Genomic DNA, 21986 nt, shown 5'->3' with positions numbered 1-21986 from the left:
CATGGCTGTGATGCTGATAAGCCGTCTCTTACACAGACGTGGTTGGCCCCATTTGCAAACTACTGCTCTCAGTCTCCTTTCTTTCTATTTTTATTAGATTAGTGACTCGGTACATTTTCAGAGTCATTTCATTTACTTACTTGCGGTATGCCTGCCAGAATCGGACTCTTCTGAATCCCACTGCGTCTGTCGTATTGCTTGTGATGTTTCATCATGAAGACCGTATCACTCTTAGATTTCTGTCTCTCTCTCCTCACATTGTGCTTTCTTTTTTTGAGGATGTATATTATGTTTTAAAAAACATTTATTTACTTGGCTATTCTGGCTCTCAGGGCATTCGGAATATAGTTCCTTGACCCGGGATTGAACCCAGGCCCCCTGTAGAGGGAGCCCAGAGTCTTAGCCACTGGCCCACCAGAGAAGTCCCCACTGTGTGCCTTCTAATCCCAGTGTTGATAATGTATTTTTATTTTTTTATTTTTTGATAATGTATTTTTAAAGGTCATTAAGCAATGTAGCTTAATGATTAAAAGTGAGGATTTTATGCTGAATGATGCGGCTTGGATTCTGACCTCATCAGCTTGACTGTGTGTGTGATCTTTGGTCAGATGCTTTGCGGTCTAGACAAGCTCTCTCCTATGGCCTTGTCAGAAATTAAATTAGCTAGTGTTTGTGTAATATGCTTAGTATGGGTCTGGCACAAAATGGTTATGTTTTTGTTTTTAAATTATTGTCAGACTCCGTGACAGCACCATTACTTGATTGTCTAGTTTCCTGGGCTAGTTTTGTAAAGTTCTTGAGAAAAGGAAGAAGATGTGGTTGTTTGGTGTGTGTCTCTGTCACTCTTCCTATCCTCATACTTTGTATGCAGAGATGTCATTCTTGTATTATGTGTTTCAGTTGTTTGAGACCTTGAAGGCCCAGGAGCTAGTAATTTTTATAATTATATTCAGGCACAAAATTAGGAGCCTTATGTGTAGGAGTGAATCACTCACCTCTTGGATATGACCACTTTACTCAGAATATGTGATGACTTTCTGTTTTTCTTCCCAACAATTGCCTAACTTTGTTATGGTTACTTTACTTCATTGAATAGGCAAAATTAGGTGCCACCATTTTATTTACGAATTTGAGGATTTGCAAATGACTGAGAGATAACCTTTATGTATCTTAACGGCCCACTGTGCTCAGTGACTATTGACTGATTTATATTTTTCCAAAGTGAAGAACAACTTGACTGTACCTATGTAGAGAACAGCTCATAGTAATTGGTTGCTTTGACCTTGAACAAAGGTTTCTGGGTTACTTTGTTTTCTGAAGGCTTGTTTTTTGAATCCATATCATCCGAAAGTTACACTTAGAATCAATTAAAAATCTTTTTTACGCCAAGCTTGTATCCTGAATATTTTCTGAAGTATACTATTTATGTACTCTTTTCTAGGTACTTAGGGCTTTTTACTCAGGTTGTTGCACCAGTATGTTCTCCTAGTTTGCAAAGTAAACTTGTACAGCTTTAGAGCAGAAAATTGGCTTATTTCATTTATAGTGGTATAACTTTTTAAAAACATCCACTTATAGACTTTTAAAAATAACAGTCTTATAATTCACATTGCATGTAACTTACCCTTATTTTAAAGTGTACAATTGTGTTGTTTTTAGCATATGTACAGTTATCCACCTTTTACAATTAGTTTTAAATCACCCTAATTATTCCCCAAAGAAACTTCATACATATACATAAATGAAATCGTATAATACGTGGTCTTTTTGACTGTTTTGACTTAGCAAAATGTTTTCCAAGTTCAACCATTTGTAGCCTGCATCCGAACTTAATTCATCTTTATTGCTGAATAAAATTCTATTATATGGATAGACAGCATTTTATTTAATCCATGCATCAATCAGTGGACATTTGGATTGTTTTTGCTTTTGGGACATTATGAATAATGCTTCTATAAACATGCATGTACAAGTTTTTGTGTGGAAATATGTTTTCATTTTTCTTGAGTTTTTTTTTTTTAATTAACTAAGTTCTAAAGGAAAAGAAGCTGTGGACTACTTTAAGAAAAACCTTTTGTAGCTATTTAAAAATCCTGTCTCTCTCTTTTGTTACCACGTACTAGATTTTGCTCGGTTTGCCGCGCTAACAACTAACTTTAAAATCTCAGTAGTTTACAGCAGTGTGGGTTTGTTTCTTTTTTTTTTTCATTTATTTTTATTAGTTGGAGGCTGATTACTTTACAGTATTGCAGTGGTTTTTGTCACACATTGACATGAGTCAGCCATGGATTTACATGTGTTCCCCATCCCGATCCCCCCTCCCGCCTTGTTTCTTGCTCAGGTTATGTCAGTTGCACCTGGCTGGGGATCTTCTTCAGTCATCTTCTCATTTCCAGGATTCAGGCTGAAGGAATAAACTCTTTTATTTGGGACATGCTTTTCTTCTGACTAAACAGAACTGGTAGAAACATGCAGTGAAAGCATTTGCTCAGACCTGGCATACATTTCATTTCCACTCAACGTTATATTGGCTTAGGCGAGTCGTATGGCAAACGTGAAAATCAATCAGGGAAGTATTAACCCAACTGTTGTAGGCAGTGCAAGTCATACGGCATTGGGTGGGGATAAAAAGCCATCTTGCATGGAAGGAGGCATGGATAATTTGAAACAGAAATTCAGGTCGTCACAACTCAGAAGGAAATAATAAAACTTATGGAGGAGAGATGAGAAAAATGGAGGTGAAGCTCCATGTCTTTTGAATTTAAGGGAATATCTCAGGACTTCACAAATAAAGGGAAGTTTTAGCACTGAGGTCGGGATAGCCAGCTTCAAGCAATAGTATATAAAAGTGGGCCAGAGACCCTTGCAAGTGGATGAGAGTAGGGTTGAAGCAGAGATCCCATCATGAGTGTTACAGAATAAATTCCTAGAAGGTAACAAAAGACTCTTCTATGTAGTCTTTTGGCCAGTCCCATCCCCTCATGACAGCACCTTATAAAGGTCCAAGTTTGTTGAAGAAATTAGGTTGTTTATCCTGTAGAGGTTCCTCAGTCTTGATTTGACTAATTGCATACCTGTGATATCATTTAACTTGTTCCTGTGCCCCTGCATTTCCTACAGATTGGTGGTTAGATTTAGAGGTTTGAATTCTTTAGCTCAGCTACCTCATAAATTGTGTTGCATATTTCCATTAAGGGGCACATGTCTATTGGTGGCCATTGATGGTTATTGTATAGATCTGTTAATTCATTAGGAATTGCAAAATGGTGATACTCTTTTTTTAATTAAATCTTTCTCATATTTAATTATTAAAATATTTTTGAGTAGAGAAATTTTCCTTGTCAACTATTTGTTACCCCAAAATGAAGTTTAATAAAAAAGGAAGGATAAATGTTCAATTTTTTTCCCCTTGTTTATCAGTTTTCAAGCTAACGAGTTGGTTCCTTAGGATCCTTCGATGATGGTAAGTTAATTTTAGTATACTTTGATGAATTTGTGGATTTACAAATATTTAATGTTTTAGCCCATTGTTATCTAACAGACACTCAGATTGGCTAGTGAAAGACTCTTCAAGTTAGCTCTTACGTTTTCCTAACATGACCTTAGTTGCCCTTGATTGCTTCTTTGCTTTTTGGAATGATAAGACACTCCAGAATCATGTAAATGTCCTGATCCAGACCTGGAATCAGGCATTTGTTCGAAGAAACTTGGTGTTTAGAGACTATAGTCTGAGTGCTTGGTACTCACTGCTACTTGGTTTTTTAGCGAACAGTTCCAGGAAATGAGTTTCTGTTTTTGTTCTTTAATACCTAGGCACTGTGCTTGGTATTTAGATAAACAGATATAAAACATAGTCCCTGCTTTGTGAATAATTAAAGCATGGTGTTCAGTTCAGTCGCTCAGTTGTGTCCGACTCTTTGCAACCCCATGGACTGCAGGACACCAGGCCTCCCTGTCCATCACCAACTCCCAGAGTTTACTCAAACTCATGTCCATTGAGTCGGTGATGCCATCCAACCATCTCATCCTCTGTTGTCCCCTTCTCCTCATGCCTTCAATCTTTCCCAGCATCAGGGTCTTTTCCAGTGGGTCGGTTCTTCTCATCAAGTGACCAAAGGACTGGCGTTTCAGCTTCAACATCAGTCCTTCCAATGAATATTCAGGACTGATTTCCTTTAGGATGTTATAAGTACTAAAATATGTTGGGCTTTTGGTATAAAAGTTCATAGGAGGTCACTTCACATAGAAGAAAGATGGGTCTTTAGGAAGTCTTCCTCAAGGCAATGACATTTGATCTCAGCTTTGAGGAATAAAGTGAAGTGAAGGTATTATACTTTTGGAAACTGTTTAGAATATATATGTGGTATGCCTTAATCTTTACACCAGTATGAGACTCTGTTTCTTCATCTATAAATTTATAACACATCAGTATATATTTTGCTTCTTAAGATTTTCTCTGTCAATAATATTACTACAGGAAGCATTACTGTGTGTTTACTCTTGTTCATTTGACCATGTATTTTAATAGGACAAAATTCCTAGAAGGGAAATGGCCATGTTTAAGAATGTGTGTATGTTAGTCTCTCAGTCATGTCCGACTCATCTGCAGACTCACGGACTGTAGCTCACCAGGCTCCTGTGTCCGTGGAGTTTTCCAGGCAAGAAATACTGGAGTGGGTTGCCATTCCCTCTCCAGGGGATCTTTCTGACTCAGGGATCAAACCTGGATCTCCTGCATTGCCGGCACATTCTTTACCATCTGAGCCACCAGGGAAGCCCAGTGTTTAAGAGTAGATATATGTTAAACGTTGTTGTAGGTGCTGCCAAATTGTCATCAGAAAAGTTGATAGCAATTCACAGCTTTTACCAATGGGAGGCTAGTGACGATTTCTTCACGCCCACAATAGTGTCTTTTAAAACTAAATTATTTTATTTTAGTATCATATTGTGTTGAGTCTTGCCCAGAATATCAGGAAGTTAATCTAAATATGTTTACCTCTTGAAAGTATGGAGTTAAAATGTGACATTTAAAATTTAATATATTTTCACTTTTGGAACCCAGAAATTTATTTTATAATGGAGCTTTGTAGTTCTTTACTATGAATCAATAATCATCTGTATTTTGAAAAGTAGTTGAAAGTCAGACTACCAAGAAATCATATACCCTGCTTCTGATCACTTGCAGGAAGAAAAAACTTCCTGATGTCACATTTCTCTCTTTTCTTTTTTTGAAATGTGATTTGGAGATACGGGTTAGAAAAAGAACATTTCTAAAGTAGTTTGGGAGACTTCTAATTCTATCAGACTTTTGTACTCTTGTTTAACATTATTACCTCTATTTATGGTGGCCACTTGTGTGATCCATGAAAATGTTATTGTTCAGTCCTTCAGACCCCATAGACTGCAGCACCTCAGGCTTCCCTGTCCTTCACTGTCTCCCAGTTCAGTTCAGTTCAGTCACTCAGTCGTGTCCGACTCTTTGCGACCCCATGAACCGCAGCATGCCAGGCCTTCCTGTCCATCACCAACTCCCGGAGTTTACCCAGACTCATGTCCATCGAGTCGGTGATGCCATCCAACCATCTCATCCTCTGTCATCCCCTTCTCCTCCTGTCCTCAATCTTTTCCAGCATCAGGGTCTTTTCCAATGAGTCAGCTCTTCACATCAGGTGGCCAAGTATTGGAGTTTCAGCTTCAACATCAGTCCTTCCAGTGAACACCCAGTACTGATCTCCTTTAGGGTGGACTGGTTACAGAGTTTGCTCAAATTCATGTCCATTGAGTCAGTATGCTATCTAACCATCTCATCCTCTGCCACCCTCTTCTCCTTTTGCCTTCAGTCTTTCTCAGCATCATGGTCTTTTCCAATGGGTCACCTCTTCGCATCAGGTTGCCAAAGTATTGATAGATAAACCACAAATCAATTTATGTGTGAAAGCAGAACATTTATGCTTTTTCCTTTTAGGTACTGTTGACTGTATTATTTTAATTTAAATAATTTGTACTTTCTGAAATTATGTTTTATTCCCTTCTACTTAAAAATAATCTGTGAGTCCTACATAGATGTCAATCTAGATTTTAATATTATTTAAATTTTCCTGTTATAAATGTATAATTTTATCAGGTTACCATACCCAGAGAACTTTCTAAAATTATCAATGGTGTTGAAAAAAGAAGATAAGGAAAAGAATAAGTAAAGAAATGAAGGGAGAGAAATCCATACAATTTTAAGTCATGGTCCTTTTTTCCTCCTTTAAATAAGAAAGCTAATACTTTTATCTGACACTGCTCTCGAAGATGAAGCTGTTTTCTAGACTTATATTTTAGTTAGAATCACACAGTTTTAAAACAAAGAAGACTTTAATATTGGGGTTATTCAGGCAGTACTGTGGTGAGTTACTTGTCTGAGTTATTTTTAATTGTTTAGATCCTCCCACCACCGGATTTTGGACTTAACCACTTTGAGCTTGGTGTATAAAAATGTAATTTGTTGTGCTTTTTTTTACATTTTAAATGCTTATTTTTATTTACTAATTAGTGTTAAAAATGATCTTTTAACTTGTTATTGTAGATGAAAACCTTCCTTTTTGATTAACGTCATTCAGACTTGGTATTAGAAGCAACTTTTTTATTTGGAAATTAAGCTTGCCTCTCAAAGAAAAAGTAATGATTACTTTATGTATTATTTAAAAATAAAATCTCTATTAGGGCAAGGAATTTCTGCTAAGTTGGATTTTTTTTTTTTTTTCTTTTTTAGTTTAGAATGAATTCTCTTTTGTGGTGACACATAGCTGTTTCTGAAGTTGGCAAGAAAACTTCCTCTGGGGACTCTCAAAGGGAGTGTTGTGGCAGCTCTCTGATTCAGCTGCTTAGAAAGCTCTCTGAAAGTTGCCTTATTTGTCTGGAAAGAGTCTGGAGCCCAAACCTGTTTTTTCCACCGAGGAGGATTGTAGCTCTAAGCTGCTGTCGAAAACAGCCATGAAAGATTCTGTGATGATAGTGTGAAATACAGCAATCCAAGGCATAAATTTAAATTGTGTACTCCAAATCAAATTTTCAGACCCAGTTTAAAAAGAAAAAAGCTGGGGGAGGGGAGGGAGGGAAGCCTTTCTAGTATGGATGGGCTTTGGCAGTATTTATATTGATATCCAGGTGGCCCTAGTGGTAAAGAACCCACCTGCCAGTGTAGGAGATATAAGAGATGCAGGTTTGATCCCTTGGGTTGGGAAGACCCCCTGGAGGAGGACATGGCAACGCACTCCAGTACTCTTGCCTGGAGAATCCCATGGACAGAGGAGCCTGGCAGGCTACAGTCCTCAGGGTCGCAAGAATCTGACACAACTTAGCAACTAAACCATACAGTAAAATGGGCTTCCCTGGTGGCTCAGTTGTTAAAGAATCTGCCTGCAGTGTAGGAGACTCAGGTTCAATCCCTCAGTCAGGAAGATCTCCTGGAAAAGGAAATGGCAACCCACTCCAGAATTCTTGCCTGGGAAATCCCATGGACAAGGCAGCCTGGCAGGCATCTGTCCATGAGGTCATAAAGAGTCAGACAGGACTTAGTGACCACCACCATACAGTACACACTGCCGCCATATGGTAAAAACAAAGCGACTGCTGGGAAAAAGCAGGACTCTTCCTAATGTTTATTAAGAACACAAAGTTCTCCTTGACAGTGTTCTTGAGGACACTGTGTAATGTAGTGTGAAAAACATTTTAAACCACATTGCTTCAAGAAATGAAATCAGTTTTTTGTAGCATTCCACAAAAATTGCCAGTGGAATCCCATCCATGATTAATTCCAGTGAAATCAGCTTTATGGGGAGCCAAGATGATAAATGATAAAACCCCACTTCCCAGTAGAATTCATTAGAGATCTTCCCATCTTGATCCTTCCTCTCCTCCATTTCTGTAATGTCTTCTTCCTCTAACCCTCTGTTGCAGATTAGTTAGTATAACAGATAAAAGAGAAATTTCCTTATAGCTGTTACTGTTGGCCAAAAGAATTTGATTCAGTTTTGTTTTCTATGGTTTGTTTCCAAAATAAGTATTTCTTAAAATGTCAAAATGTCTTAAATGTTTAAAATACCATAGTCATCTATTTCCTTAGAGATTTTGATAATAACCCCCCTCTCCCAAGTTTTACAGTAACTAATGGATTATATGAAGCATCTGCAGATAGTTCTCCATAAAAACACTGCTTTGTGTGAAGGTTTCCCCAAGTATTGAGCAGCAGTGAATTGAGATTTTATTTGCTGGCAACTCACTGAAATACAGATCCTCTGTGTTATGGATTGAATCTGAACTGTTGTTTAGTGAAGCTTATGTTAAGATTCACATTCTTTGATGAAAATTGATGCCTAACAAGAATAGGACATTTCCTCTAATTCAAGATGAGCCATGGTTAAAGCCAAGATTCTTCAGAAAAGAATTTTAATTACTGGATTGCTTTTCTGTTAGTGTGTGTTGCTTTCTCAGTCGTGTCTAACTCTCTTAACTCCATGGACTGTAGCCTTTTGGACTCTGTCCATGGAATTCTCCAGGCAAGAATACTGGAGTGGGTAGCTATTCCCTTCTCCAGGGGATCTTCCAGAACCAGGGATTGAACCTTGGTCTCCAGAGAAGCCCACTTTTCTATTGCTGTATAATAAATTGCCACAGTTAGCAGCTTAAAATAACAGATACATTATCATCAGTTTCCATGATCAGGAGTCTGGGTAAAGTTTAAGCCGAGTCCTCTGCTCAGGGACTGACGAAGCTGCAAATCAGAAGGGTTGACTAGGGCTAAGGTATCATTGAGGCTCTGGATGTTCTTCCAAGTCCACGTGTTCATTGGCTGAATTCATTTCCTTCTACCTGTAGAACACAGGTCAACTTGCATTTTCACGGCCAGTAAGAAAGTCTTTGATGTCTGGACTTTCTTTTAAAGGGCTTACCTTATCAGGTAGACCAACCTGGGAAAAATCTCCCTTTTGATTAATTTAAAACCACCAATTAGGGACCTTAATTACATCTGCAAAGTATTTTCACCTTTGCCATTTACAACAACATAATTGTGGGAGTGATATTCCATTACCTTTGCTATATTTCATTGGTTAGAAATAAGTTGTGAGTCCTACCCACAGTCAGGGGAGAGATGATTGTACAAGAACATGAGTCATTGAGGGTCGTGGTAGAATTTTGCCTACCAATACTACACTGTCACCTACTATAAAAAATTTAAAAAGCTTATTTACCATTATGCAGACAATATTAACGGAGCTTAAAGCACAACAGTATAGTCACCCATAATCCTGCCAGCTGATGAATCAAAATGTTTCCCTTTGGCTGTGTGCAGACATTAATTTTATAAGGAACTTATAGAGCAGAGAAATAATTTCCTATTGCTTTCCATTTAGAAAAAACATTTATTTTATTATTTGCATGATATTTATTATCTGTCACTTTTAAAGAATGAAATTGTCTTAGGTGACTGTAGTACTGATTGTCTTAGGTTAATCAAGGTACAATTCACAAACAGTAAAAATCATTGTTCTCTGTGTATAGTTCTGTGAATTTTGGTAAGCACATGTATATGTGTAACCACCGTCACAGTAAAGATGTAAAATATTACCTTGTGCCATTGATGAGACTAGCCTTCCCCCCACATCCTAGACCTTGACAATTACTGGTCTGTTTTCTGTCACTGTAGTTTTGCGTTTTCAAGAATACTGTATAAATGGTATCCTGCACTTCAGAGCCTTTTGGGTTTGGTTGTTTTCAGTTAGTACAAGGCATCTGAGGTTGTGTAGTAGAGGAATAGCATTCCTGAGGCATAGTAAAAATACATGTTTTGTCTTTGTCCCTGGTTCCTGGTCTAGGATTCGTAAAAACTCTTGAAAGGAACATACTCATAATAAGCTTTTTTTAACCATGCTTGACTTTATGCACTCTTGGGCCCTTGATAGCTTCAGGTTAGGGGCTGGTTGTCAGAGGAACCAACAAGGTGATTAGAGGTTAGAACTTTCAGTTCCATCCCTGGACCTCCAAGGAGGGAGAGGGTTTGGAGATTGAGTTCAGTTATCAGTGGCCCATGATTTAATTAATCACTTCTACTAATTAATAGTAGAGCCTGCATAAAGGCCTTTAAACTGTGGGGCTCAGAGGGCATCAGATTTGAGAAACATGTTCACTTGCTAATAGGGTGGCACACTCAGACTCTGTGGAGACAGAAGTTCCTGTGCTCAGGACCCGCTGCACCTCACCCTCTGATCCTTTTTATCTGACTCATTGCTTGTATCCTTTATAATAAACTAGTAAGTAAGTATTGCTTTCTCTGCGATTTTGTGAACCATTCTAATAATTTAATGCACCTGAATGGGGGTGGAGTTTGTGGGCACCCCTGTGACCTTGTAGCCAAGCTGAACAGAAATATGGGTAACCTGGGGACCCAATACTTGGAACTGGCATTTGAAGTGAGGGCTGTCTTGTGAGACTGAGCTGCAAAGCCTGGGGGAGTCTAATGCTGACTTGAGTAGTTAATGTCAGAATTGAAATGAATTCTAGGACACCTAATTGGTGTCTGGGGAGCTGGAGAATTAGTTGGTGTGAGGAAAAAACCTCACAGATTTGATGTCAGAAGTATTTTGAGTAAAAATAGCTCAGTTGTACCCAAAGCTGCCTAGGGGTTGACCTTGTCCAGCTCCTGGGAGGTAACCTGTAAGCCCTGGAATGTCCTGCTTAATAAGGGTGTCTTTGTTTACTTGGGGGCCTTTGACCACCATAGGTTGCTTTTCCTGACAGTGTGGCTGTGTGTGGTATCAGTTTGGCCTGTAGAGGAGCTGGAGACTAAAGTTAGCCATGCACATAGTTAGCCCTACCTATGTTTCAGACCTCAGATAAAAATGCTGGACATTGAACCTCAGGTGAACTTACCTGATTGCTTGTATTCATACATATTATCATAAGCTCTTGGGAGAAACAAGTGCTGTGACACCAACTCCACTGGGTGGGGACAGCTGAAAGCTTGGTGTCTCCTGGACCCTGCGTTAAGCCCCTCTTTGCTTTAATGAGTTTAATTTGTATCTTTTTGCTGTATTAAACTATGACCTGAGAAAAGGTCTTGTTTGAGTTTTACAACTCTCAGTTCAGTTCAGATCAGTCGCTCAGTCACATCCAACTCTTTGTGACCCCATGGACTATATAGCATGCAAGGCCTCCCTGTCCATCACCAACTCGCAGAGTTTACTAAAACTCGTGTCCATTGAGTCGGTGATGCCATCCTAACATCACATCCTCTGTCGTCCCCTTCTCCTCCCACTTCAGTCTTGCCAAGCATCAGGGTCTTTTCCAGTGAGTCAGTTCTTCGCATCAGGTGGCCAAAGTATTGGAGTTTCAGCTTTAGCATCAGTCCTTCCAATGAATATTCAGGACTGATTTCCTTTATGACGGACTGGTTGGACCTCCTTGCAGTCCAAGGGACTCTCAAGAGTCTTCTCCAACACCACAGTTCAAAAGCATCAATTCTTCAGTATTTAGCTTTTTTTATAGTCCAACTCTCACATCCATTCATGACTACTGGAAAAGCCGTACCTTTGACCAGACAGACTTTTGTTGGCAAAGTAATGTCTCTGTTTTTTAATATGCCGTCTACATTGGTCATAACTTTTCTTCCAAGGAGCAAGCGTCTTTTAATTTCATGGCTGCAGTTTTGATATGCAGTGATTTTGGAGCCCCCCCAAAATAAAGTCTGTCACTATTTCCACTGTTTCCCCATCTATTTGCCATGAAGTGATGGGACCAGATGCCATGATCTTAGTTTTCTGAATGTTGAGTTTTAAGCCAACTTTTTCACTCTCCTCTTTCACTTTCATCAAGAGGCTCTTTAGTTCTTCGCTTTCTTCCGTAAGGGTGGTGTCATCTGCATATCTGAGATTATTCATATCTCTCCCGGCAATCTTGATTCCAGCTTGTGCTTCATCCAGTCCGGCATTTCTCTTGATGTACTCCACATAAGTTAAGTAAGCAGGGTGACAATATACAGCCTTGATGTACTCCTTTCCTGATTTGGAACCAGTCTGTTGTTTCATGTCCAGTTCTTTTTTTTTTTCCATGTCCAGTTCTAACTTGTTTCTTGACCTACGTACAAATTTCTCAGGAGGCAGGTCAGGTGGTCTGGTATTCCCATCTCTTTAAGAATTTTCCATGGTTTGTTGTGATCCACAGAGTCAAAGGCTTTGGCGTAGTCAATAAAGCAGAAGTAGATGTTTTTCTCGAACTCTCTTGCTTTTTCGATGATCCAAAGGATGTTGGCAGTTTGATCTTTGGTTCTTCTGCCTTTTCTAAATCCAGCTTGCATCGAAGTTCATGGTTCACATACTGTTGAAGCCTGGCTTGGAGAATTTTGAGCATTACTTTGCTAACGTATGAGATGAGTGCAATTGTGCAGTAGTTTGAGCATTCTTTGGCATTGCCTTTCTTTGGGATTAGAATGAAAACTGACCTTTTTCTGTCCTGTGGCCACTGCTGAGTTTTCCAGATTTGCTGGCATATTGAGTGCAGCACTTTCACAGCATCATCTTTTAGGATTTGAAATAGCTCAGCTGGAATTCCATCACCTCCAGTAGCTTTGTTCGTAGTGATACTTCCTAAGGCTCACTTGATTTCGCATTCCAGGGTGTCTGGCTCTATGTGAGTGGTCACGGCATCATTATTATCTGGGTCATGAAGATCTTTTTTGTATAGTTCTTCTGTGTATTCTTGCCACTTCTTCTTAATATTTTCTGCTTCTGTTAGGTCCTTACCATTTCTGTCCTTTATTGTGCCCAGCTTTGCATGAAAAGTTCCCTTGGTATCTATTTTTCTTGAAGAGATCTCTAGTCTTTCCCATTCTATTGTTTTCTTCTATTTCTTTGCAGTGATCACTGAGGAAAGCTTTCTTACCTCTCCTTGCTATTCTTTGGAACTCTGCATTCAGTTGGGTATATCTTTCCTTTTCTCCTTTGCCTTTCCCTTCTCTTCTTTTCATAGCTGTTTGTAAGGCCTCCTCAGACAACCATTTTGCTTTTTTGTGTTTCTTTTTTTGGGGATGGTCTTGATAACTGCCTCCTGTGTAATGTCATGAACCTCTGTCCATAGTTTTTCACGCACTCTGTCTATCAGATCTAATCCCTTGAATTTGTTTTGTCATTTCCACTGAATAGTCATAAGGGATTTGATTTAGGTCATACCTGAATGGTCTAGTGGTTTTCCCTGCTTTCTTCAATTTAAGTCTGAATTTGGCAGTAAGGAATTCATGATCTGAGCCACAGTCAACTCCTGGTCTTGTTTTTGCTGACTGTCTTGAGCGTCTCCATCTTTGGCTGCAAAGAATATAATCGATCTGATTTCAGTATTGACCATCTGGTGACGTCCATGTGTAGAGTCTTCTTTGTTGTTTCTTTTCGTTATCAAATAATCCTTTTATTTTTCTTTTTCCTTCGCCATTCTTAACTAGCTGGGCACTCCACTGCACCACTGTTGATGTCGTCTATGATGTCATGAGGGTGGTGGCCATCAACATTGCAGCCCACAGACGGGGAGGTCCCCAGGATCTCTTTAATGGTTCCAGAAAGTTCTCTAGCTAGAGACGGATGCCGCATCTGCCGGGCAGTGTTGACAATCTTATCAAAAGTGATGTTTCCACTGCGCTTAATGTTTTTCTGCTTCTTTCTGTCTCTTGGTGGTTCTTTGAGGGCTCTGATGATCAGAGCAGAGGCAGAAGGTACCACCCCAGTCTGGGCCTGTCTGTTCTGAGTGGTCACTTTCACTGTAATCCTCAGACCCTGCCAATCACCAGTTGCCTTGGCAATGTCATCACTGACCTTTTTTAGAGACAGACCCAGGGGGCCGATCTTGGGGGCCAGGGCAGACATGGCACTGACTTCCCCACCGGTGCATGTCAGGTACATGACTTTGATCTCGTTAGGGTAGAACTTAGGCGGCATGGTGGAGGTGGCTGGTGTTGGGTGAACCCAGATTCGGGACAACTGAAGAAAGTTGCACCTTGGCCTCCTGCAAGCTGAAGGCAGAGTCTTCTCTTGTGTTGTTGGAAGAGAGTGTTTGCTATGACCATTCTGTTGTTTCCCATTCTATTGTTTTCCTCGATTTCTTTGTACTGATCACTGAGGAAAGCTTTCTTTTTTTTTCCATTTATTTTTATTAGTTGGAGGCTAATTACTTTACAATACTGTAGTGGTTTTTCCCATACATTGACATGAATCAGCCATGGATTTACATGTGTTCCCCATCCCGATACCCCCTCCCGCCTCCCTCCCCATCCCATCCCTCTGGGTCATCCCAGTGCACCAGCCCTGAGCACTTGTCTCATGCATCCAACCTGGGCTGGTGATCTGTTTCACCCTTGATAGTATACTTGTTTCAATGCTGTTCTCTCAGAACATCCCACCCTCGCCTTCTCCCACAGAGTCCCAAAGTCTGTTCTGTACATCTGTGTCTCTTTTTCTGTTTTGCATATAGGGTTATCGTTACCATCTTTTTAAATTCCATATATATGCGTTAGTATACTGTATTGGTCTTTATCTTTCTGGCTTACTTCACTCTGTATAGTGGGCTCCAGTTTCATCCATCTCATTAGAACTGATTCAAATAAATTCTTTTTAATGGCTGAGTAATATTCCATGATGTATATGTACCACAGCTTTCTTATCCATTCGTCTGCTGATGGGCATCTAGGTTGCTTCCGTGTCCTGGCAATTATAAACAGTGCTGCGATGAACATTGGGGTGCACGTGTCTCTTTCAGATCTGGTTTCCTTGGTGTGTATGCCCAGGAGTGGGATTGCTGGGTCATATGGCAGTTCTATTTCCAGTTTTTTAAGGAATCTCCACACTCTTCTCCATACATAGTTTGCATTCCCACCAACAGTGTAAGAGGGTTCCCTTTTCTCTACACCCTCTCCAGCATTTATTGCTTGTAGACTTTTGGATAGCAGCCATCCTGACTGGCGTGTAATGGTACCTCATTGTGGTTTTGATTTGCATTTCTGTGATAATGAGTGATGTTGAGCATCTTTTCATGTGTTTGTTAGCCATCTGTATGTCTTCTTTGGAGAAATGTCTGTTTAGTTCTTTGGCCCATTTTTTGATTGGGTCATTTATTTTCCTGGAATTGAGCTGCAGGAGTTGCTTTTATATTTTTGAGATTAATCCTTTGTCTGTTGCTTCATTTGCTATTATTTTCTCCCATTCTGAAGGCTGTCTTTTCACCTTGCTTATAGTTTCCTTTGTTGTGCAAAAGCTTTTAAGTTTCATTAGGTCCCATTTGTTTATTTTTGCTTTTATTTCCAATATTCTGGGAGGTGGGTCATAGAGGATCCTGCTGTGATTTATGTTGGAGAGTATTTTGCCTATATTCTCCTCTAGGAGTTTTATAGTTTCTGGTCTTACATTTAGATCTTTAATCCATTTTGAGTTTATTTTTGTGTACAGTGTTAGAAAGTGTTCTAGTTTCATTCTTTCACAAGTGGTTGCCCAGTTCTCCCAGTTGCACTTGTTAAAGAGTGGTGCTTTTTTCCATTGTATATTCTTGCCTCCTTTGTCAAAGATAAGGTGTCCATAGGTTCGTGGATTTATCTCTGGGCTTTCTATTCTGTTCCATTGATCTATATTTCTGTCTTTGTGCCAGTACCATACTGTCTTGATGACTGTGGCTTTGCAGTACAGCCTGAAGTCAGGCAGGTTGATTCCTCCAGGTCCATTCTTCTTTCTCAAGATTGCTTTGGCTATTCAAGGTTTTTTGTTTTTCCCATACAAATTGTGAAATTATTTGTTCTAGTTCTGTGAAAAATACCGTTGGTAGCTTGATAGGGATTGCATTGAATATATAGATTGCTTTGGGTGGTATAGTCATTTTCACAATATTGATTCTTCCAATCCATGAACATGGTATATTTCTCCATCTATTTGTGTCCTCTTTGATTTCTTTCATCAGTGTTTTATAGTTTTCTATATATAGGTCTTTCATTTCCTTAGGTAGATATACTCCTAAGTATTTTATTCTTTTTGTTGCAATGGTGAATGGTATTGTTTCCTTAATTTCTCTTTCTGTTTTCTCATTGTTAGTGTATAGGAAAGCAAGGGATTTCTGTGTGTTAATTTAATATCCTGCAACATTACTGTACTCATTGATTAGCTCTAATGATTTTCTGGTAGAGTCTTTAGGGTTTTCTATGTAGAGGATCATGTCATCTGCAAACAGTGAGCGTTTTACTTCTTATTTTCCTATCTGGATTCCTTTTATTTCTTTTTCTGCTCTGATTGCTGTGGCCAACACTTCCAAAACTATGTTGAATGGTAGTGGTGAGAGAGGGCACCCTTGTCTTGTTCCTGACTTTAAGGGAAATGCTTTCAATTTTTCGCCATTGAGGATAATGTTTGCTGTGGGTTTGTCATATATACCTTTTTTAATGTTGAGGTATGTTCCTTCTATTCCTGCGGAAAGCTTTCTTATTTTGGGAAAACTCTGTTAACCTTTGCCCTGCTTCGTTCTGTAGTCCAAGGCCAAATTTTCATGTTACTCCAGGTATTTCTTGACTTCCTACTTTTGCATTCCAGTCCCCTGTAGTGAAAAGAACATCTTTTTGGGTGTTAGTTCTGAAAGTCTTGTAGGTCTTCATAGAACCGTTCAACATCAGTTTCTTCAGCATCACTGGTCGGATCATAGACTTGTATTACTGTGATATTGAATGGTTTGCCTTGGAAACAAACAGAGGTCATTTTGTTGTTTTAAAGATTGCATCCAACAACTACATTTTGTATTCTTTGTTGACTATGATGACTACTCCTTTTCTTATAAGGGATTCTTGCCCACAGTAGTAGATGTAATGGTCATCTGAGTTAAATTCACCCATTCCAGTCCAGTCCATTTTAGTTCACTGATTCCTAGAATGTTGACATTCACTCTTACCATCTCCTGTTTGACCACTTCCAATTTGCCTTCTTGATTCATGGACCTAACATTCCAAGTTCCCATAAGTCTAGTTAATCATTGAACCTGTAGATGCCTTGGGGACCCTGAACTGCAGAGATTCATTCATATTATTTCATATATACTGCTAAGTGGCTTTCCAAAGTTTCTTCATTCTCCAGCTGAGCTGGTAGTTTCTAGCTTTTGGCAATTACACATAAAACTGCTGTGAACATCTGAGAACAGATTTTTATGTGAACATAGATTTTTATTTCACAAATACCCAAGTGATAGCTGAATTATCTGAACAGTTTAACTTTATAAGAACCCATCAAACAAGTTTGGAAAGTGGTTGTACCATTTTGTATTCCTCCCAGCTACTACTGGATGAAAGTTCTAATTGCTCCTCATCTTCCTCAATATTTGGTATTGCCAGTTTTCGTTTTCTTTTAATTTTAACCATCTTAATAGATGTGTAATAGTATATCATTATAGTTTTTCTTTACATTTCCCTAATAACCAGTGATATTGAGTATCTTCATGTACTTATTTGCCATTTGTATTTCTTACTTGATAAAATATCTCTTCAAATTTTTTGCTCAGTAATTTTGCTTTGCTTTTTAATTAATTTTGAGAGTTCTCTAAATTTTCTGGATACCAATCATTTATCAGATGTGTGGCTTGTAGATAATTTCTCCTAGTATATGACCTTTGGAATTTTTAACTTCACTAGTGTATAATTTTGAATCTTATGGATTTTAAGAAATCTTAGCCTCAATCAGTGTGAAAATTATCTGTTTTATTCTTAAAGATGTTTAGCTTTTCACATACTTTAGGTTTATAGTTCATTTTGAATTAATTTTATTATTTTTAGTATATGGTGTGATGGATGAAGTTTTTTTTTTTTTAATGTATGAACGTCTAATTGTTCTAATTATTTATTCTTTTCTCAGCTCTGTTAAGTCTGAACCTACCAAAGCCTTTAAAAATTATTTTTAGTGCAGTTCTTGTTTTGAGCATTTCAGTTTGACTCTTTTAGCATTTCTGTTCAACCCTTGTACTTTCTGTCTCTGACTTGCCATCTATTATGCATATTGTTTTTCTGCTCCATTTGAGCGTTCATCATTATTCATAATTATTTTTAATTTCTTGGCTGATAGTTCCAACATATGACTTACATGATTTGCTTACTCTTCAGATTTTGTGTAATGTAGAATTTTTTTGGAAGGAGGGTAGGAAATTACTTTATTTGAAGGAATAGTACAAATCAAAGAACTTGGATGGATGTATTTGTATAAATTATAAAAAAGGTAATGATAACCCAGCATGCATGCATTACCTTGGTGACCAAGGAAACCACCCCCATGGTGAGGCCTATACTTTTCGATCAAATGCCAGCTGTCATTTGCATGCTGATAGAGACTGAAGTATATAGTATTTATGCCAAGGAGTAGGCATGACTCTTGTTCTGTTAAATTGTTAGTGTGGGGAGTTGAATCAGGCTTTTCTGAAGTTGATGATTTATGGGTTTTTTTTTTTTTGTTGCTTTGGTTACCTTCAGTGTATTGTCAACTCTAAGTACTTCTGTCATCACTTCATCCTTAAGGTGAGAGTTGATTTGCTGAAAAGTTTAACTCAATGTTTTTACTCCACCTTTATCCTTAAGCCTTACTTGTACATCTGAGAGTCAGAGAGGTTCTCTCTGTACTCTTGTTCCTTCTCTTTTAGTAGAGTGGTAATGCGTGTTACCGGGAGCTTGTTTGCCTTGTGGTAGGCTCGAGGCCCTGGGAACTATTTAGCCTTGTGGTGGTGGGCAGCAGACCTTATTTTTCATCCTAGACCAGTGTTAGTTTCAGACAGGCTCTGTGTTTTTCTCTTCTCAGTAATCCTGCTTTTCCCCTGTTAATGGTTGACCTCTGTTGTTTGGGGCCAGGATGACTTCCATTCCTTCCCTCGGAGGTAGATACGACCTTCTAATTTGAGGGAATTATAAAAGTTTGAAACATAAAACCACCAGAAGAAAGTATGGAAGAATACTTACGTATTTTCCAAGGATGGCTTAAGGTTGAAATGAAGATTTTGGCTTATCTGTGTCAAAATTTTAAACTAGTGAATATCAAAAAGTGCAAGTGGGGAAAGAAACATCCATGCACATTTAGCTGTAAAAGTAAAGTAAATGATTTTTGCATAATTTTTGTAATTAGAATAATTGAAAAATGGATTTTTAGCTATTACGAACAAGAATATAAAGGTATGCAAAGTAAAGGTTTCTAATATAAAGGTTATTTGTAATGCAGAATGTCTCTTAAAAATTTCTCCATTTGAAGTTGGTTCTGCTAGATTATTTTAATATGATAGTTTTAAGGGCAAATTTGGAGAGAAGAGGAAAGAAGCATTTCTACAAGGGTTTAAAACTGTTTGATTGGGAAATTCTTTGGTCTGTATTATTAGTTTGCATGTGTTAATGATTAGTATGTGTGTCTTCTGTGAGATCTTTGAGAGAGAAACTTTCAGGCTAAAAACATTGTTTTCCTAAGCAAGATTATTACATTCTATCAATCTTTGAAGGGCTTCCCAGATTGCACTAGTGGTAAAGAACCCATCTGCCAATGCAGAAAACAAAAGAGACGCAGGTTCAATCCCTGGGTTGGAAAGATCGCCTGGAGAAGAAAATGGCAACCCACTCCAGTATTCTTGCCTGGAGAATCACATGGACAGAGGAGCCTGGCAGGCTACAGTCCATAGGGTTGAAAAGAGTGAAACATGACTGAAGCAGCTTAGCACATTGGTCCTTTAATATTTTTCAGGTTTGAACCTACCATGTATCAGGAGAGTGTACTTGGCTGCTTGCTGGATTATTCAGAAGCCTTAGAAGCAAATTCTTAGAAACTTAGTTGATGATGTTAGCCTATACTTTTTCTGTGCATTCCTAGAAAAGCAGAGAGGTTTGCCCAAAGTGTACAGTAGTTAGTAATAGTAGTAACATAGACTTCCTGGGCATTTGCTCCTTCATTACACTACATATGTGACTGCTTCCCTGGTGGCTCAGTGGCAACGAGTCCACCTGCCAACGGAGGAGATGCAGGAGACGTGGATTCAATCCCTGGGTCGAGAAAATCCCCTGGAGTAGGAAATGGCAACCCACTCCAGTATTCTTGTCTGGAAAATTCCATGGCCAGAGGAGCCTGGGTTACAGTCCGTGGTGTCACCAAGAGTCTGATACAACTGAGCACACACGTGTGTGACCACTAATTTCATATTTGTACATTTGATGTATAAAATATCAGTTTGTAAATGGCTCTGTGGCATGGGGATTGACCATTTTAACCTTAGTGTTTGCATACTTTGTGAAAAGAGAAGTTGGTTAGCTTTCTGAATATTTCTTTTGGCCATTTAATCATAGGTAATATCAAAATGTGCCATGGAGTAGCAGAATGTTTTGGGGATGTTGATTTGAATTTTAAGTTGGTAGTTAAAGTTTTTTTTGGGGTCTCTTTTTTATGTGTGTCAATTGTGATTTATAAAGAAAATAATCTGGGGGTCCCCAAATACTGAGCTTCTGTGAACATCGGCCTTAGAATTGGAGCACTATTTTATACACTCTTTAATTGAATAAATAAATTACCTGTAATAGTGAAGCACACATGGGGGGAGAAGACAATGCTTCCCTCTGTGTAGAGTAATTTATTTTTATTGCATGTTTATGTTATGTAGCACTACATGTAAATCCATTCTATGTAATCATGTGGCTTTTTCTAGAATATGCCAAAAAAAGAAATGACTACAAATTTCTCATATTTCACTGCTAGGCCTTGTTTGTTTTCATTTTGTTTCTTTGAAGCCAAATGCCATTAATTTAAGAAATGTGCCTCAAAACTGTGTGTTCTTGATCATAAACTTTCATCTGGAAAGGAACATCAGTAGAATATAGTTAGCATGCTGAGCTTTTGAGTCATTACTTTTTAACTTAGGTTTTACTTTGAGTTTTCCTCATTTATAGCTTCAAATACAAGTGTAGATACTGTTTTACTTAACTCAGTTTGATGGATGTAAACAGCCATTCTTTGGGACTTTCAGTTTTGCCACTGCTTACTTGTAGCATAGTGAAGGCTTGTGAGAACAGATATACAACCCTTTAGGAATGTAACCTGTTAAGTGAAGAAGCTAGTGTTAAGTTGAAGACGCAGAGTGCAAACTGCCGTCTAGCATATTTTAATGAAAGTTAATAGTGGATGCATTTCTGAGAGGGGTGATGAACACACAACAGAGTGCTCTGGAACACTCTGGGAAGACTTGCTGTATGCTCAGTGGCAGCTTTTCATTTATTTTTTTTCTTACAGTTCCTCATTCAGTGGATTTGGATATTTTCAGTGCTATTATGCTCATTCTTTCTAAATTAAAAAAAAAACTATCATTAAAAATCAGATTTAGTCTTATTTTTAATAGAAAAATATTGAAAAGAAGATAGATCCTGTGCATCCAGAATATAAACTAGAAACTAGGTAACAAATGTGGAGGCCCAGTAGAGATTTCTTGTTTTCCCCTCCTTTTCTATCTTCTTACCTTCATTTCTTCTCTCTCCCTCTTGCTCCTTCCACATAGCATCAAGAAGACAAAGTTATATTGGTATGTACTTAGCATCAAGAAGACAAAGTTATATTGATATGTTGGCTCTGTCAAAGACATTATTTGAGACTGTTCTCTTTGGAATACTAAGAATAGGCTGGTGTTTTGCATATATATTACTTATAGGATCATTTTGGGATTTGCATTAAATTGGTACTTTAGTAACAATGTGAGCTCTTCTGGTGGATTGTAACTCTTTCTCTGTGTCTCTTCTTTAGAAATTATCCCCAGGAACCACATTGCTTTTCTGGTGAAGCTCAAGTTTTATGAAGGCTTTGCATTGTACCTCCATGATGAAATGAGATAATGTATGTAAGACATTGTTATAAAGGTGATGAATAACCCTATAGAAAGAACATGAACTCTTATTTATGATTATGGCTCTCAATTTAGAGACTGTAAGTTCTCTTAGATGG

At 38.4% G+C, this 21986-nt stretch overlaps 2 protein-coding genes across 2 annotated transcripts in view; one reads left to right on the top strand and one right to left on the bottom strand.

The window, feature by feature from the left end:
- JMJD1C (jumonji domain containing 1C) overlaps window positions 1-21986 on the top strand; it is a 300384-nt gene that overhangs the window by 12024 nt on the left and 266374 nt on the right. The gene's annotated exons all lie outside the window — the stretch shown is intronic.
- LOC133070615 (large ribosomal subunit protein uL11-like) lies at window positions 12224-14301 on the bottom strand. The gene has a single exon (XM_061163001.1). It carries the CDS (start codon window positions 13962-13964, stop codon window positions 13467-13469), a length of 498 nt encoding a protein of 165 aa, XP_061018984.1. The 5' UTR covers window positions 13965-14301; the 3' UTR covers window positions 12224-13466.

This window comes from Dama dama, chromosome 15, assembly GCF_033118175.1.
Source record: "Dama dama isolate Ldn47 chromosome 15, ASM3311817v1, whole genome shotgun sequence".
Lineage (NCBI taxonomy): Eukaryota > Metazoa > Chordata > Mammalia > Artiodactyla > Cervidae > Dama > Dama dama.
The sequence above is the reverse complement of the archived record's forward strand: the minus strand, read 5'-3'. Positions and strand labels throughout refer to the sequence as shown.

Coding starts and splice junctions, on each gene's coding strand:
- LOC133070615 (XM_061163001.1), bottom strand. CDS start 13,964: ATGCCGCCTAAGTTCTACCCTAACGAGATCAAAGTCATGTACCTGACA.